The 17,197-nt window shown below is 36.4% G+C and overlaps 1 protein-coding gene across 1 annotated transcript in view; it reads right to left on the bottom strand.

Annotated features, from left to right (window-relative positions):
• Nucleotides 1-17,197, bottom strand: part of RPAP2 (RNA polymerase II associated protein 2) — a 32,963-nt gene that overhangs the window by 14,939 nt on the left and 827 nt on the right. The window contains exons 2-11 of the mRNA XM_084211373.1: nt 17,053-17,098; nt 16,180-16,294; nt 15,382-15,480; nt 14,274-14,339; nt 12,948-13,036; nt 10,749-10,784; nt 8,947-9,883; nt 8,555-8,649; nt 6,768-6,848; nt 603-671 (exon numbers count right to left, since the gene is read on the bottom strand). Coding sequence (XP_084067499.1) covers nt 603-671; nt 6,768-6,848; nt 8,555-8,649; nt 8,947-9,883; nt 10,749-10,784; nt 12,948-13,036; nt 14,274-14,339; nt 15,382-15,480; nt 16,180-16,294; nt 17,053-17,098 — 1,633 coding nt within the window. The remainder of the gene's footprint in view (nt 1-602; nt 672-6,767; nt 6,849-8,554; nt 8,650-8,946; nt 9,884-10,748; nt 10,785-12,947; nt 13,037-14,273; nt 14,340-15,381; nt 15,481-16,179; nt 16,295-17,052; nt 17,099-17,197) is intronic.

The raw sequence follows: 17,197 nt of genomic DNA, 5'->3' as shown, positions 1-17,197 counted from the left end.
TGGTACTTAACCAACAAAGCTAATCCTCATAAAAATAAAATACTGGGTCCAAGTATTCCTTGGGAGGAATTCTCCTGCTAAATGAGATTTCCCCTCTAAAAGAAGTTTGCTAGAATACTTTTACCTATTTAGAAGCACTCATATCTTTATAGAAATAATTTGAGTTTAATCATGAAAGTGAAACCTTTTAAGATATTAGAAGCAAAATGAGAAATGAAAAGCCTAATAGTTATGCCAAATCCAAATAATACAATATACATGTAATTTTGCCCTAATATCAGAGAGGGAAAGAATGTATGTCAGCAGCAAATAGAAGAGGGTGAATTATACTCCTCCTGCAATGCCCCTTTAAAACCCCCTAAAGCTTAGCTTTTCTTTGTTTTTTTTAAACATAAATTTGTCCATTGATAACATTTGATGCAAGGGGGACAATTCTGTTTTGTCAAGAAAATTTTGTTCATTTGCATGAAAGAAATATTTCTGTTGATTCCACAGTTAGTGCCATGAAATCTTTCTTTTCTTTTACCTGGAAATTACATCTTGTTCCAATAAGCTAATAAGACAGTTGCACATAAGAATATTTGACATTAAAGGGTACTTACACAGATAACAAAACAATAGCAATGAGAGTCCATTCAGGCATTTTGTGAATAATATTTCTGTTTGTTAACCTGAAAAATAATTTTTTAAAAGTCAGTACAAAGTAAAAGTAAGCAGATTTTAACAGCTGAATTTTAAGCCTACCATTAATACACTGAGTTGTAAAGAAGCAATTACAGCTGTATCTGAGCAATTCACCAACTCTCAAGCTTCTGTCATCCTCTAATGGATGAACTGCAGAATTTCCAATGTCCCTTTTTTTTTATATGAAAGCTGGATGGGAAGAATGAACAGAAGCTATTTCTTTTAAACTGCTCACAAATAGTCCTGGCTGATGTGAGGGCCCAGCTCTCACTCAAACCCTTGGGAAATTCTCCAGAACTGACTTGAGTTCCTGAAAAGATGGACCTTCTCACACTTAGATTTCCTCCTGTTGGCTTCAGATCCAGATTTGCTGTAAAAGCTGATGTGGACACTGACTGAATTTTATAAGGTGGCAGTGACAATTCTCTGATGATTTTTGTTTTTAAAATGGAAATCCAGAATCCTAACTTATGCAATGGGAGCCAGAACAAATATAAGAGCCATATAAATATAAATGAAGTGTGAATAAAGAGCCACATAGGTGTTCAAGTAAAGTGCTGCTGCACTGGATACCAGCTGACCCCTCTGGCTGAACTGCCTAAAAAACTGGATCTGCTTTAAGTCAAGTACTAATCTGTGTTAAAACAATTCATCTGTGAATTACTGTCTCAATTTAGGCATGACCCTTCGTATTCAAAACAAGCAATTCCATGGAAAAATCACAGTAAAAAATGAAGCCGTGGGTAAGCAGACACTTAAAAGAGCAGAATTAATTTTATTCAGAAAGATGGCACCATCCAACAGATCAACTGAGGGGCAAGTGCCTCCCTATGTTTGCTTGCTTCTTGCTTTCAGTTTCCTTTCCACGACCTTGTACAAATTCAGATCCAGAATGAAGATACCCTGACACTCATACCCACTCCTACAGGCACTGGTGAGGATAGTTCATTTTCAGCAAGCTCCTATCTGGCAACAAATTCAAATAGAGGGTTTTCTTCCTCAGTAAGATTACTTTAAAAAAATTACTTCAGGCAAGTATATAGCTAACCAAAAAAAACCAAAAAAGACTAAAATTGGAGAAAGCAGAACTATTTGTAGCTGTCATTGTTAAAATTCAAATTCTAGTAAGTAATTCCATAAAATTATATTCAAAATTGTCATTAAAATGTAGTTATCAGTAAGATCATTTATATTATTGGTCTGCATTTCTCTATTTCAGAAAGATATTAAAAATTTATAAAATAAATTTGTAATGATCAAATAATATTATCCCATTTTTATCCTCAAATCTTTAAGTCTTCAAACGAAAATAAGATATTGAAGCAATAATTACTCAAGTAGTGTCTCCACAACCTGAGTTTTGTTCAATTATGAAAGGAAAAACAGCGTTTTGCATTACCTACAAAGGAATTGTCACATCAAACAAGAACCAAGAGTTCTGGCAAATACTGATTATATTTGTTATTAAAAGGCTCATTTTAACATTATTTTAAATAGCTACTGGATTTAGCTGGCAACAAAGTTTGTACCTGGTAAACTGTTACATTTTTCTGGCTACAAAATAAGAGGCAAAACAAAGGCTGAACATCTTGACTCAACATTGATGACAGTGATAAACACTACCAAGAAATGCCTGATGGAATCATCTTGACAGGCAATTCATATGTAACATTCCAGTTAATCTGTTATGATGAGACATAATGAAAGAGACAGCTCCAAGCCACCTGGGGAAACTCTGTCAAATAGAGAAAGCAGCTTTATTTCAATGCTTTACAAGGAGTTATTATTGATTAGAGCACAGGAAGGTGTCATTCTTGTACACAAACGGAGAGATGCAGTTATTTGTGTCAATTAACTCTTATTCAATGTTAGTATTGATTGGCAAGGTCTGAACACTAGTCATTGCCATCAATATGCTATTTCTGAAGGAGGTAGTCAAAAGACACAGATAACCAGCAGGACACAGCAGTATGGATCTGCTGATGTACTACAGTCACTGCACTGGATGAACAGTCAGGCTTCTGCAACTGAGTAACCTCTCCCTACAGCACCTGTCCTAAAACACTTGTGCAGCTGGAAAAAATAACATTTCAGAGATGAGAGTAAAGCAAGCAACCTACAGGTGTGAAGCCTTAAATAATAAGGAGCAGTGGAAGGGCAGTCACTTTCAAACAAGCTCTGTGTCAACACTAAGGCCTCTGAAGAGCAAAGCTTTCTGAAAACAGGGCCTCTGTAGAAATGGTTCATTAATTCTTTGTCTTGCCTTTAGCCAAAACTGTTGCTTCAGAACAATCCATGAAAGAGGTCACTAGATTTCTGTCCTAAAAATATAATGTGGAAATGTTAAAACTGTACAAAACTCTGTGTGTGTGATTTTAGTTTTGCAATGAATCTTTTTTGTTAAAAAGTTTGGCCAAATTCTTCCTCACCTACCTAGAGAAAGAAAACAATATGCAACTAAAACCTTCCCAAAATGGAATGTGCCCACTTTCTTAGCTTGTGTAGGGCAGGATACACAAGCTAGGAAAGTTGGATGATCCCAAATAGCTGTGTGGGTTGCTTAGTTGCTGGTTTGTGGGTCTTGTGGTTCCCTCCAGCAAGACACACTGCGGCCACCCAGCAGGACCCACGCGGTTTTCACACTGCGAGGGAGCCTGACTGAGCACGTGGATCCAAGGGGCAGAGGCTTCCAGGATAAAGGACTAAAGAGTAAGGTGCATAAAGATTTCATCTCAAATGACCTCCTGATAACTGACTAGTGCCCAGCCTGCAAAGCAAGGGAATTCCAATAGTGAAATTGTAGGAATCCAGAGGAAATAACACAGTAAACCCAGCATCTTAGCAAATGCAGCAGCCTCTCTTCCTACATCCAGATTCCCAGGTAGGGGCATTCCTGCAGTTCAAGGATCTGTCCATTCTGCAAATCTGCAAACTGACTTCATGGCATTAGGAGCAAAGCTGTGACTTTAGGGGATCTCAGCCACCTGTAAATTTTCCAAAACTTCTATGAAGATGAGTGAAGTTTAACTAACCCAGGGCAGCACTGGCAAATACTGAAGCATATATTGTTTTTCTTTAGGTTTCACCTAGACCAATTTAACCATAAAAGACAGCTTTTTCTACCTCCTGGAAAACAGCAACATATTTACATACTGTAATTTAATTTAGTTTGATGACAACCAGCAAAAATAAGTTTCTATTTAACTTTAGGCTTCTTTTGAGAGAAGCCTAATTACTTGAGAAAACATCCTGATACTCCTCTATTTCCACATAGAACTTCATCTATGACCAAGTACTACAATTGACTTGAAACCCAGAACTTAAAATTCCAATTAACAAGAGTAATATGTAAAATGGGTATAAATAAGTGTATATACCAGATAACATATATTCAGGACACATATCTAAAAGCTAAAAGACTGTTTTGGACACATGATAAAATCAAGTTGTAATAAGAAGTCTGATTCACTGGTAGAGTTCAACGTCAATGATAAGCTCCATAATAGGAATTAAAATACTTGCAACCATAAAATACAGATGGAATCCTGTTTTCAAAATGAAGTATTATGCCTTAAAAAAATCCTACCACACATTTAAAATCATTTATCCTCAATTTATATATAAGAAGCTAATTTTCTCTTGATCTTTTAACAAAGTGCCCTTACACACTCTGGAGAATCATTTGACATCTCAGTTTTCGTAACAAAAGCTTACAGGCACTGAGGGACTTTGTTTGGGAAGAGCTCTAACCATTCTAAAATGTCTCCTGAGATCTCTCTAGTGTGTTTCTTAGCAGTGGTGATTGAATAAATGCTGCCCAAAGGAGGCTGAACTGTAAGTGTTCCTTTAAAAACCAATGGAGCTGAAAATTGTTGTTGCTTAGTTCACCACATGCTCTTTTACCCTTCTTCAGCTAAGCTCTACTACAGCCATGTGTTTTACCTACTACCCTTTTTGGCAAGCTCTTCAGCCTGAAATATCTTCAGTACAAAAAGCAGGAAAGAGCATGACCATTTATCAGTGCTCCTCCATTGTCATTAAGCGTTTGAACCACATTAACAAAGTAAGTAACATTTGAATTTCTATACCCTGTAAACACAAACATAATTTAAATTTTATCCCACATTTCCCTGCCAAAGCATTCAATCCAAAACTTAAGAGACTACTAGTATTAAATAAACTTAAACCTGTGTGCCAAACTGGAGATTCAAGTCTATGCCTTCAACTTAATATCCATTAAGCTATCTCTTGTGTGCCAGACGACTCTTCCACATCAGTAATGTAAGACAGAAAAAGAGCCCAAAGGTTTTTATTCTTCCCTCTTTCCAGTATTTTTGTATTATTTTGCTATCAGCAACAACAAAACTCCATTTATTTTGAGATATATATTATATTAAGGCTTTTAAAATTCTTGTATAGTGCCCACAAATGTCTTTAACCACCCCCCACCCAGAATCCTGAATTTCTAAGCAGCTGATCTGGAATTTTCATAGTAAGAGAACCCCAAGAAGTTGCTACCATTACCTTCAACTTACTTCCTAACAAAAATGACACAAAAAATAAACTCACAAAGTGTTATCTAAGAGATCAAAACAGATTAGGGGAGACCTTTAAATTATGATGAAGTACTGCTGCATGAACCAGGCACTGGGTTAAAGCCCAAATAAATTTCATTTGGTTCTATTCTGTAAATCCACAAATGTGTGTGTATATGCATACATATACATATACATATATGTGTTTTAGAAGTCTCTTTTGGTTTCAAGTCTCATTTGCTATAAACCACTGAAAACTTTATATTCATGCCCCTTTGTCTCTGAATAGCAAAAGTAATTTAAAATAGAAGCTCTGTTTTTGAGAACCTCCAGGTCTTCTTAGATAATCAATCATTAAAAAGTAGTTTGAAAGACATCAAATGTAGTTCCTCCACTTTTATCAATCCATGAGCTAAAGTCACTATTAAGCATTTAAACTGCAGAGCAACGAAACTGTTTTAAGACACAAAGATCTTACTCAAACAGTAGGTATATATACACTATATGCAAAAACATTTTCACTGGTTTCAGTGGTGTTGTTAAAATAAAAGGCGAGTCAGAATTTAAAAGACTGCAATCACAGAAACAAATTCAAATAGTATCAATGTTTTTATTTAAAAGAGGTCATGCACAGAGTTACCAGAAAGGAAGAGAGAATCTTCCACAGTAAGAAATCTTGCAGAGAGACATCTGTGTTTTAGTGGCATCCTTCCAGACACGGGGTAAATCATAAGAAATTGCGTAGAGTTGGGTTTATATTCACCAAAGCCCAGATTCCTTGTGGCAAATGCTACATGAATGAGTTCTGGAAAATTTACATGTAAACCTCATGCAGGTTGAGGATGTGCGAAGGAGGTTTCAAGAGTGATAATGTACACACAGTTAGCAACTACTGTTGCTCTTTTTCTGACAATACTTGAGGATGAAGGACACAATCTAGGTCCAGGCTATGAGAGTTGTCTCCCAAAGAATACCCAAGAATGTTCAGAGAAGTTATCATTCTGCTTTCCCTCCTTTTTTATCTCACTGTTTCCAAATACTGTCTTTAGTACTACTGCCTGAAGCAGAAGCTTCACCTGAGGTGATGAAAAGTGCCTACTAGATCTTCTTCCCTTTGAAATCAGGAACAAGACAGATCCAACTGACTGAGTCTAGAAGTTAGTGGTAAAAATTATTAATCAGATTAAAACCATTTAGCCCAGCTGCAGGGAGCTAGAGCAAAAGAAAGGGACAGATCTCAGAAACTCACGCTTAATAGGAGGTGACGAGGTAGCAGAACCTTTAAAAGACTCACCAGCATCCTCCAGAGACCACTGGCCTAGTTTTTAAAAATCTACAAATACTCCTGGTGACCTAGCCACTGTCAGGAGCAGGGAAAGGGCTGACTTGTTAGTCCACAGGGAATGCGACATTACCTACATGAACACACAGCAAGAGATGGGCAAATCTGCAATAGGGCCCTCCTCTCTGTGCCCAAATCACAAATCATTCAACAGCATGTTTAATTCATCAGTTTATAAAAATCTCTAAGTAAAGACCAATACTCACCGGAAAGTTTTGACAAGATTTTTTAGCTCTGTGTAAACATCACCTGAAGCAATCTGAAGAGGGCCCAAAACTACAGATAATCTAGAAGGCAAAAGACACCAGTCAATATACATTTTCCTCTCTTTCTCATTTCTTCTGAAGTAGGACTTCCACCAAAGCTATCAAGGTTAGTAAAAAGGAAAAGAGATTGTCTTCTGTGCAGCAGATCAGGCCTACAGTTTTCATTTCAGCTCTCTCTGTGCGCTGTTTGGGCCAACATCTTCTCTTCACAACTGCTTGCTTTTAAAATAAGAAGCTCTAGTTCTGTCTGAATGTGAAGATTTAAATATAATTCTACATACATTACTGGTTTCACCTTTCAGTTCTGAAAAAGTATTTTTACAATTATGAAGATTAGAACTACAGGCCTTATAAATTTTTTGAAGGTTTATATTTACTTGGCTCAAAAATAACGATACAAAAGGAAACTGCATGTCTAAATGGGGTATTCACACATAATATACCTGCTAACCTCAGACTCACACAGATGCAACAGAAATGTCAGTCCACTGTGAGCTTGGTAGATGAAATCTAGATGATAGTTATCAGAAAATTTCAAAAGAAAGAAAAAGACAGGTTTTCTCCGTACTTATCTGTGCATAAAAAGGATAAACCACACAAACTGCACAAACTCTTTAACTAGTTGTCAGGATTCCCAGATGATGGAAATAACATCCTTTGTTTTTCACATTTTGCCTCTATTTATTTGTTAAATAGTTAAAATTCTCTTGTATTTGAATATCCAGTGGTTTGCATTTATACGCACATAACACTTACTGCATCAGTATTCTGGAGGACTGCATGTTTTACAAAAACTGAACACAGGATTCTTATGATGCTGGGCATATTCATTGCTTTATCACAATGCAAATTATCTCTTGATTGTGACAGAACAACTGCATCAGCTCAGGACATTTAAAACAATCGACATTTACAGACAAGACACTTTGGGGATAGTTTGATTCCATGTTTGTGGCCTATCCACACGTAGTGCCGGTAGAGAAAAACAGAAAGGATTTTCCCTTTATTTTGGTAGGGATAGGGGGGTTGGTTGTGAGGTTTTAAGTTAAAAAAAAAAGGCTTCTGCAAAACCTAGTTTGGCTAGGTACAATGACAGAAAAGTAAATACCCGTACCAAAACCAACAGAATCATGACCTTCAAACAGTCATTTATCTGCACTGCCTTGACAATGAGAATATTTTCAAGGTTCTCCCAACTTTGACAATTTAATAATTCTAACAGCTACATCAGAAATGTCTTAATCTCTTTTGTGTGACTCCAAAGCCCTTTTACGTATGTGAAGAAGGTCTGATGTTTGCAAAGTTTTAAGATCCAATTCTGAGGGCCTTTAGTGGCTGTAGCTAGGGGCATACTGATACCAGCCATCCAAACATGCATTAGAAACTCACTCTTTTTAAGATCTATGCTTAAACAATTACAAGGATTTGTTTACAAGCAACAGTATGCTTAATGTACAAGACAAATATTTGAACTCCTCTCAATCAATTTCAAGTTTTTCAGTCCAAACTTAAGCAGTTGTTACCTACAGACTGTGCAAACTGGCACTTACAACTGCACTACAGATGACTGTTGCAGAAATAAGTAAGTCCTTTAGGGCAATAATGGGCTTAAGTTATGACTAGGGCCACCTAGAAAGAGCCAGGCCCATCCTTGGATGTGTTACTTAAAACAATGATGAACAAGCACCAACTTCAGACTGACATTCACCAAAGTAAAGGGTACTTACGCTTTTCTCAGTTTTTCAAGGACAATTCGCTTCCTGATCTGCATTTGTGCATTTGAATCAACAAGTGGGAAGGTGAGATCTTCCTGTTGATCATCCTGTATTAGATAAGAAACTAGTGTTTAACTGAAGTCAGCACATCAAAAAAGCCACAGATAATCAATAAATATTTAAACATTAAATAACTCTTATCTCTGAAAAAAACAACCCCAAACTACTTTTTAATGGGCAGACACTTGCATAATCTGATGCAATATACAGTATGCAGTTAACAGAATTTTCTCTTTCTCCATGAGAGATACTTATCCACTTATGATAGCAGAAACAAAGTACTAATTCTTTGAAGGTCTATTCAGGCTTCATACAACCTCCACACTGTTACACCAGACACTTACTCTGTCTTTGCTTGAATGTTCCCCTGCTTGCGCTTGTGTCGCTGCCTCCTCAGCCAAGATGCACCTTCCTTTATAGAACTCTTTTACCCGGAGTTCTAGGAGCTCTGTTTCTTCTTTTAACTTCTCATAACTAGGCACAGGCTTAACTATTCCACCTGAGCCTGTGAAAGGTAAAGAATAGTTCAAACTGTTTTCAGACTCCCCTACGGCAACAGTGTTGAGATCATCAGCTGTATCTAAGTCATCCTCATCAAGTTCTTCAGTCTCCTGGTTGACAGATGCTATGCACTCTGATGAGCACAAAGAAGTATAGTCTGGACCATGGAGAAATTTTAAAGTTTCCTCAGTTCTCCATTCCATAAGTGTTTGCCTAAGCACTTCTAGTAAACTGCCTTTGGAATTAACTGGATGCCTCAGTTCAGGGTTTTTATGTTCTGCTGACTTAGCTAATGTTCTTTTAAGATGTTCTGCTCCTCTTTTGCTCACACCTAGAAAAACTATCTGTGATCCACAGGTATTTTCAAAGACTTCTGAAGCACTTGATTTCCCAGAAGCAGGATTGTCTGAAGGTGGTGCAGTTACTTCATTATGAACAGAGTAAGTGTGCCTTTCTTCCTGAGTGTCTAATTTACAATGAGAGAGCTGTTCAGTGGCTTCTACCACATCTGCATCTTCTGTTTTAGGGCTGGCATGGACTTTCTGAGCATGCCTCTTTTTGAGGATGCTTTTTCTGTGCAATTGCTGTGCAAAATTGGCTGAACTTGACTGACTTCCTGGTAGGACAGAAGAAATAAATTCTTGTTCAGTATCAGTACTGCTGTCACTGGCTGTGTCATGAGAACCAGATTCACATGGATCTGAAGATATCCTAGGATTTTCAATGTCAGATGCTTTAATTACTTCATCACGGAGTTTCACCTCTTCTCCAGACCGTCCGCTACAATAGAAAACACAAGTCATCAGTGAAATAAGAAATGGCTTTTATCTGCAATAGCTTTTCATTCTCATGTAAGAATGATAAACAAAGCATTTTCTCTCTTAAAGCAGAAGTGTAATTTTTTGCTTTAAGAATCATGTGCTCTTCTAAAAGTTTTCTTGAACTCTAAGAGTTGTACTATTCTACAATTGAAATGACAATTTATAGAGACTACTTAGATAAGTGAGTTCTCAGCTGATTATTGGTAGTTAGAAAAGAACCGTATAAACAAGATATTATTGAAGACAGCAGAACAATGTCAGACTTAGCATTGTGAATCGTGCAATTTTAAAATGAAGACAGGCATGTTAACATATATAGGAATATAGTACCCTTAAATCAGGGGGACAGCTGAGCTGTTTTAGCATATATAAGTTTGCCACCTAACGGCAATGCGTTGCTAAAGAAAACAAACAGAAAGTTGCACAATGCACAGCGAGGTACAGCAAGATAACAGAGTAGCGTGATTTCATTTTGGCTCATATAGACCTTTTAGATTAAGAAGTGCAGAAGCTTTCATCACATATAATTGGCACTATTTTCTTTATAAAGAATAGATGGCATAAAATATTCAAAGTACAAACAGTGTATTTGTTTCAGATTTCAACAGGCTCAATTAAGACACACAATCCAGGAGCAGCTGTACACTAAATCATAGAGATCAAATATGCTGGGTTAGAATCACAAAGGAAAAAAACCTTTGCATAGGTTCTAGTAAGGTCTTTTTTATAACACAACAAATCAAAGATTCCCTTTGCATCTGCTATGATGCTAAAATTTCTAGCTATAAGTGCATCTTACAACAAAAAGAAATTGTTCAGTGTACCTCCGTCCCTCCTTCAGCAGCTCTATGTCTGGTGGTCTGGGAAAAGAAAACAAAACGAACATTTTCTTGCTAAATCTATTCTCTTGAAATACACATGAATGCAAAAACAGTTGAGTTTAGAAGAGACATCTGAGGATCTTCTAGTCCAACACCCTCTGTTCAAAGCAAAGTTAGCAAGAGGAGGTTTGTGCACGTGTTCAGGGAGTGTGACTCGTGTGCCTGCAGCACAACGCTGTAACAGTGAACACAATTTAAGGCAGTCACCAAATCACACAAAGGTTTGGCAGAAAGGACCTCTGGAAGGCTCTAGCCTGATCTCCTGCCTGAAATGCAATTGTCACCAACACTAGGTTAGGTCAGCCACAAATTCATGAAGTTTAAATCATGAAAACCTCCAAAGATGGAGATTTCAAAACTTTGCTGAGTATCCTGTTTCATTCCACCATAACCTTAGTACAATATTTTTCCAAATGTCCTACCTGAACCATTCATGTGATTATCTGTGGCCATCAACCAAGAATAGTTTGGCTTTGTAATCTTTCTAAGTTTTTTCGACTAGTTGCACACTCCTTTCAGATCACCCTTTGGTCTCTTCTTCAAACAAGTAAACATGCCAAGATCCTCACAGATCATATGGTTCCTATAGTAAAGAGAATTCTGGGCTATTTATAGGAAAATGTTCCAATTAATGTAAAAATATGAATATTCATTATATTAGTACTTATTTTTAATTTTAATTTGTTAAAAATTAGGCTGTCAAGTTATTTATTTTTTAAAATAAAACAGTTTTCAAAGGTTTCCAGAAACTAAAAATATTACAAAACAAATTGTGATGAGTTTCTTTCCAAAACCCTACTTGCAATTAATCTACTTCAGTTATGAGGCAGCATGACAGTCCTATTCCTCTTATCCAATACCAAATGTTAAAAATCTAATGTATCCTGTGACTGAAGGAAAACCTTTTGAACAGGCACTAAATGCAAGTCAGTGTACTAACACCTTTCAGTACATAAAAGACCCTGCAGGAAAGCTGCACCACTCATATCAATAAACTGAATTTGGAAAATAAAGGTGATAACATAGAGTGATTTAAATTATTAGCTCCATGTAATTCTTCTTTGGAGTTTTAAGTGGAGGTTGCAGTCTTTTCTGTCAAAGGAATTTCAGATATTCTACTGTGCCAGTGCGTATCGGTGTGTGCAGATGTATGAGGTTGTGCAAAGAGGTGTAGCTAGCCAAGAACTATCTGGGAGTTTGTTTGTTTTTTGAAAATACCGCCTCCCCACCACCACCCAGAATAAATAATTAACTATGTCAGGCATAAAAGAACTATACACTTGTAATATGAAGAATAGAGATTTTAGAAACACTTTTCTTGAAAACAGCAAAACATTACCTCAAAAGCACTGGTAAACTTAGACTTTTAATGAAGAGTCTAGTTTTACCTACTAGAACACCTCAGATCTGATGAGGCTGCTCTAAAGCTCTTTTCTCATTGATCATATATTTCATATGACACATGTAACTCTTTTGTTGAAACCCAGGGACTATGAGAAGTAGCGTCTTGGAGAATGAAGCTGAGTAAATTGCTGAACATTCTCTATGCCAGTCTTTGTTGTTCAACAGTGACACCTATTGGCTCCACTGATTATTTGCAAGCCCGTGTTTCCTACGATGGGAACATGGACTTTATACACCATGTTCCAAAATGTGTATTGCAGGAAAAACAAGAAATGGGCAATCAGAAATTTAGATTGGATAAAAAACCTCTTCATGTTATAGACTGCTTTCAGATGCAAGCATTCACTGTCTAAGCTTAAGATCAATGCCAAGTGCTGTGCTAAAATTAGAAAATCTCTTGTAATAGAGTAACATTATTCCAGCCTGTTTGTAAAAATTCAGTCTCAGTCAGTCCATTTTAAATAGGAGTTAACTATTATTTATGACTAGTCAGCTCTCTAAACTAACATGGTCATGTCTGCTAAGTAGATGAGAGTAGTACTGAACCATGCCAATTTCTGTAATCCATACAGCTACAACACTTTTAAAACAAACACCATGCTAAGCTAACATGTTAACATCAGCTACCTCTGCTTCATCCAAATCATTTTGATGTGCTGCAGCTCTTAATTACCACTGCAGATGCATAGAGAAATAATATTCTCTAAAGGTGTAATGAATGTATAAGATTATACTTACTTTTCTTCTTCTCTCATCCACACTGGACTTTTGGAAATTTGAGCTTCAAAATATTTAGATGCTCTATAGCAAAAGTTGCTGCAAAAGCACTGGCAATGAGAGAAAGCAAGAAAACACAACTAAGGCCAACTTTAATACACAGAAAGGTACAAAAGTAATTTCTTTTAATGCCTGTAAAATTAAGCACAAATACATGGGTTTTTTTCAAGCCTATGGCCAGGTTTTTAGTTCACCTGAAAAACCCAACCTATCAAATAGGTCTATCCCATTTCACACAAGCCACATTTAGCTGCTTCTTTCTTCCCCATTTTTCTGCTTTCTGCACTTTTATTACACACTGAGAAGCAAACCAGTGTTGGATTCTATATAACAATAATTTAAAAAAACCCCAAGAAACAAAACTGTTCAAAGAGGAACCCATAACCCAATATGATACGCTGTTCATACAGTCTGAAAGACATACAATAAAATTCAGATGTCTAATAATGAAAATTTTGGTTGGCAACAGAACCTGGTATTTTGCAATAATTAGAACAACACCTAAAAATCTGCAACATCTTTTGAAAAACTGATTTGCAAACTTGCATCACAAGGGAAGAACACAAAGCATCCCACTTCTTGTTGGAGTCTTGCCTGATTGCTCATGAAAGCAATTCCTAAAATTTTGTGTATCCCAGAGTTTTAATCAGAGGAAAGGAATGCATACTAGTGACACTGAAGAAATTTGTTCTGTAACTGGAAACATTTATATTACAATTTAGTATCTAGGTGCCTGTAGGTGATTGTGTATCCTGTGAAATGGCAAAGATTACTTTTGTGCAACCACCTGTGAATGTGCTTCCAGAAAGAAACATTTTGTGAAGCGTTCGGTTTTATGTTGAAAAGTCCTCAAAACAGAAACCTAAATGTTCCCCAAAAAAGAACACCGAGGGATATGTTAAGATGTAACTTGTACTACATTACTGCAAACTTGAGTGACTGAAAAGGATGTGCACTTTGACCCTCACTGACTATGCTGGAGCAAAATAAAGAACACTTCTTCACAAATGCCTTTAACAGATCGATCAGCTGTGCCACATTCAAATGCCTAGTCAAGTAAAACTTTCCATCCTATGTTTAAACTTAGAAAACCATGTATTTTGTCTCACCAAAGATATCATTTAGGAAGTGAAATGCACAAAAAGTTTCAACAGTTTGAGAAAATAATTTTCATAAGAACCAAACATATTTGCCTCTGAATCAAGCCACTGTATGAATGCTGCTACAAAATGCATTTGATGTTGCTACCATTAACAACACATTCTAGAAATACACTTCTTACCATACCTTTCTTTCGGTGATATCATAAACTCTGTTCGTTTTTGTTGAAATTCTGTACTTCTGCTTTGGCACCTAAAATAGTACAGCTTCATCAGCAAGACTGTCAGTTCCATCGTGACTACAGAGAAAACTTCATTCTTAATTCACATATTTGGGTGCAATATATGCAATATATTCTATTTAACTGAACTGCATACTAAAACCACCTTTTCTCTCAATTCATCTGATGATGCACCTTCTCAGATGAAAGAATGGCATTTAAATCACATACATCTCATTAATCAGTAAAAGGCAGCTCCACAGCTATAAGAAAACCCGTGCTGAACATAAAACAATGGAGCTGCCATGGCAGAAGCTTTTCTCATGTGTAAGTGCTGAGCAATTACAGACAGGTCCTTCCTTAATCCAGATCTATTTATATGCATGTGGACTGAACTGTCAGACCTCCACCACTACCCAGAGAAACCCAGAGAAACTTATGCAAACTCTAACAGTTTTGAAATTAACATCTAAGCAAATAGATGAAGTCCAAAACAGTAAATTGTTTTGTACATGGGAAGAATGTTTTCAGATAAGCACTGGTATTACATCACAGGTTATCTAACTGACCTCTGAGTTCTGCTTAAGCTCTCACGCATCACACCTAAAGAGGGGTGACTTTCATACTGACACAGCTGACATACATTTTCATAGCAGATATATATGCATTCACACAGTAATATCCCTGCACTGTACTGTTTTTTCACTTCAATCCTTCTCATAGACATCTGTTGCTACACTGACAGAGGAACAAGATTTCTAAGTTTTTCCATGCACAAAAGGAAGGCTATGAAGCCACAACTCGTTCATCTTTATCCCTGTCAGAAGAGATACACGGATTGTGATTCTGATCATACAGTAACTGGTTCTGTCATACAAGAGTTGCTGTCTACTGATCAAATTTCACCTTTCCCTTCAGAAGGATTATACTGAAATGGAATTATATAATGCCTGGCTCCTTACTTGACAGTAATCTGTGCTTAATATTCTAAGTTTAAAATTAAAAAGAAAATGCAAGAGAATCAAACTTGTGAAAAGATTCCTTTGTTAACAGCATTAAGGAAAAGCAACTTACATTTTCCAGCTTATTCTGACATAGAGGATAACCACACAGTTTGATGATAGATCGCTCATCAACAACATCTTTATAGTGGGATGGAGTAATACATTTTCCCTAAAATAACAAGAAAATAGTTCAACAATAGATACTGGAAAACTTGCCAGTTTTTGTACTCAAAACATCTCTTAAGCATAAAAATATCTTAAATTTTTTAACAGTTATCCATTAAGTTTAATAAATGACATTGAGAACCTACACAGTAGAAAAGGTAAAAGGGTAAAGAGAGAAGGAAGACAGACCTGGGCATTTCTTTTTTACATATACAAAACCTGCATAGTTCTGCCTCTAGTGTGGCACCTATTTCTGTAATTTTCCTCAATTTACGTGTTTGGTACACCTACTAATCAGCCTATTCACAACCTTAACAAGAATAATCAGCATACCATTCCAGCAAAACTCTGCTGCCAGATAACTGGGGTGCTTTAAAGACTTTGTGCAAATTTACTGATGGTATGATTTGTACCTAAATTTTTACAGTTCATCTGTTAGTCCAGAACCACAGAGGGATAAACAAAGGCTGTGAGAAAAGAGTGAGGATTCATTAATGTACACAGTCCTGCAAAACTAGGGCATGTTTTCACTGCAGAACCCTTAAAAATATGGAAACTGTTATCAGAGCTGGTACAAGAGGAAATCAATGGTTTCGCTATTTCAAACTGCAGCAAATTGTTCCAAAAACTTTTTTAAAAAGTATAAACAGTATAAAGTATAAACAGTATAAAGTTAAACAGTATAAAAACTTGCAACACCTACACAATTTAGAAGGAACTCTTCAGTAATATCCTCTTCCAGGAGCTGCTCAACAATAGACAATGCTTTTTTCTCACATTCAATCTTGTGTCTCAGTGCAGCCTCCAGAGCTGCTTTCCTGTAACAGAACAGACACTGAATTATACAGAGAGCAGGATTCCATAAACAATTTTCTAATCGTATTCTTGTCTTTTTTTCTGAAATATAGCTTATATTTTTCTGTATCACACCATGCTGGCAAAACAAGCAACAAGTAACTGGAGTAGTAATTCTGTCACAACTACAAAGGGGTATATATTTTATATTGGTTTGTTTTCTTTGCTGGTCAAGAAAAGTATTGACCCTTACTATATTGCAATACACTCCCCAAATTTTCTTGCAAGAGAGAAATCCAGAACTGGTTGGATAAAGAACGTGGGACAATTTATGGAGTGTTGTCAGGAAAAAAGGAATTGTGTAAGACATGAAGAATGGGAAGAAAAAAAGAACTAGAACATGACTGAGTGTGAGGTTACAAAGTAAAGGTAGGAATAAAATGAACAGATGCCTCCTCCTGACTGTTTTTTGATGTAAATAATTATAAATGGCAGGCATGTAAAGAAGTTAAGACAGCAAAAAGCAAGAACTACAGACTAAGGAAATACAATTTTGGACGTTAGAATACAAACTTTTAGTATATTACACAATGCTCAGATGTGCATGCTGTTCAAAGTTACACACCATCACTCCAAACGTCCTATGTGATGCTCATGCTGGTGATTTACTGAAGTTCATCATGGTACTCTGAGAAAGCAAAGCTTCTGCAGCACAGAGACTGCAATTTCATAGTGAGGCAAAACAACACAAATATCACATACTGTTCCTCAGAAATTATACCTTTGAGCAGCATCTTCATTTTTCTGAGCAGCTGAATGCTTATTTCCTAGAAATCAAATATACAAATATAGAAATTAGTGTACTTTCTTAACAGTCAAAGATGTTGGAACCTGAAAAATATTAAAACCTCTAAACTGTAAGCACA

Source organism: Fringilla coelebs (genome assembly GCF_963513975.1).
Source record: "Fringilla coelebs genome assembly, chromosome: 9".
Classification (NCBI taxonomy): Eukaryota; Metazoa; Chordata; class Aves; order Passeriformes; family Fringillidae; genus Fringilla; species Fringilla coelebs.
This window is presented reverse-complemented; position numbering and strand designations above follow the sequence as displayed.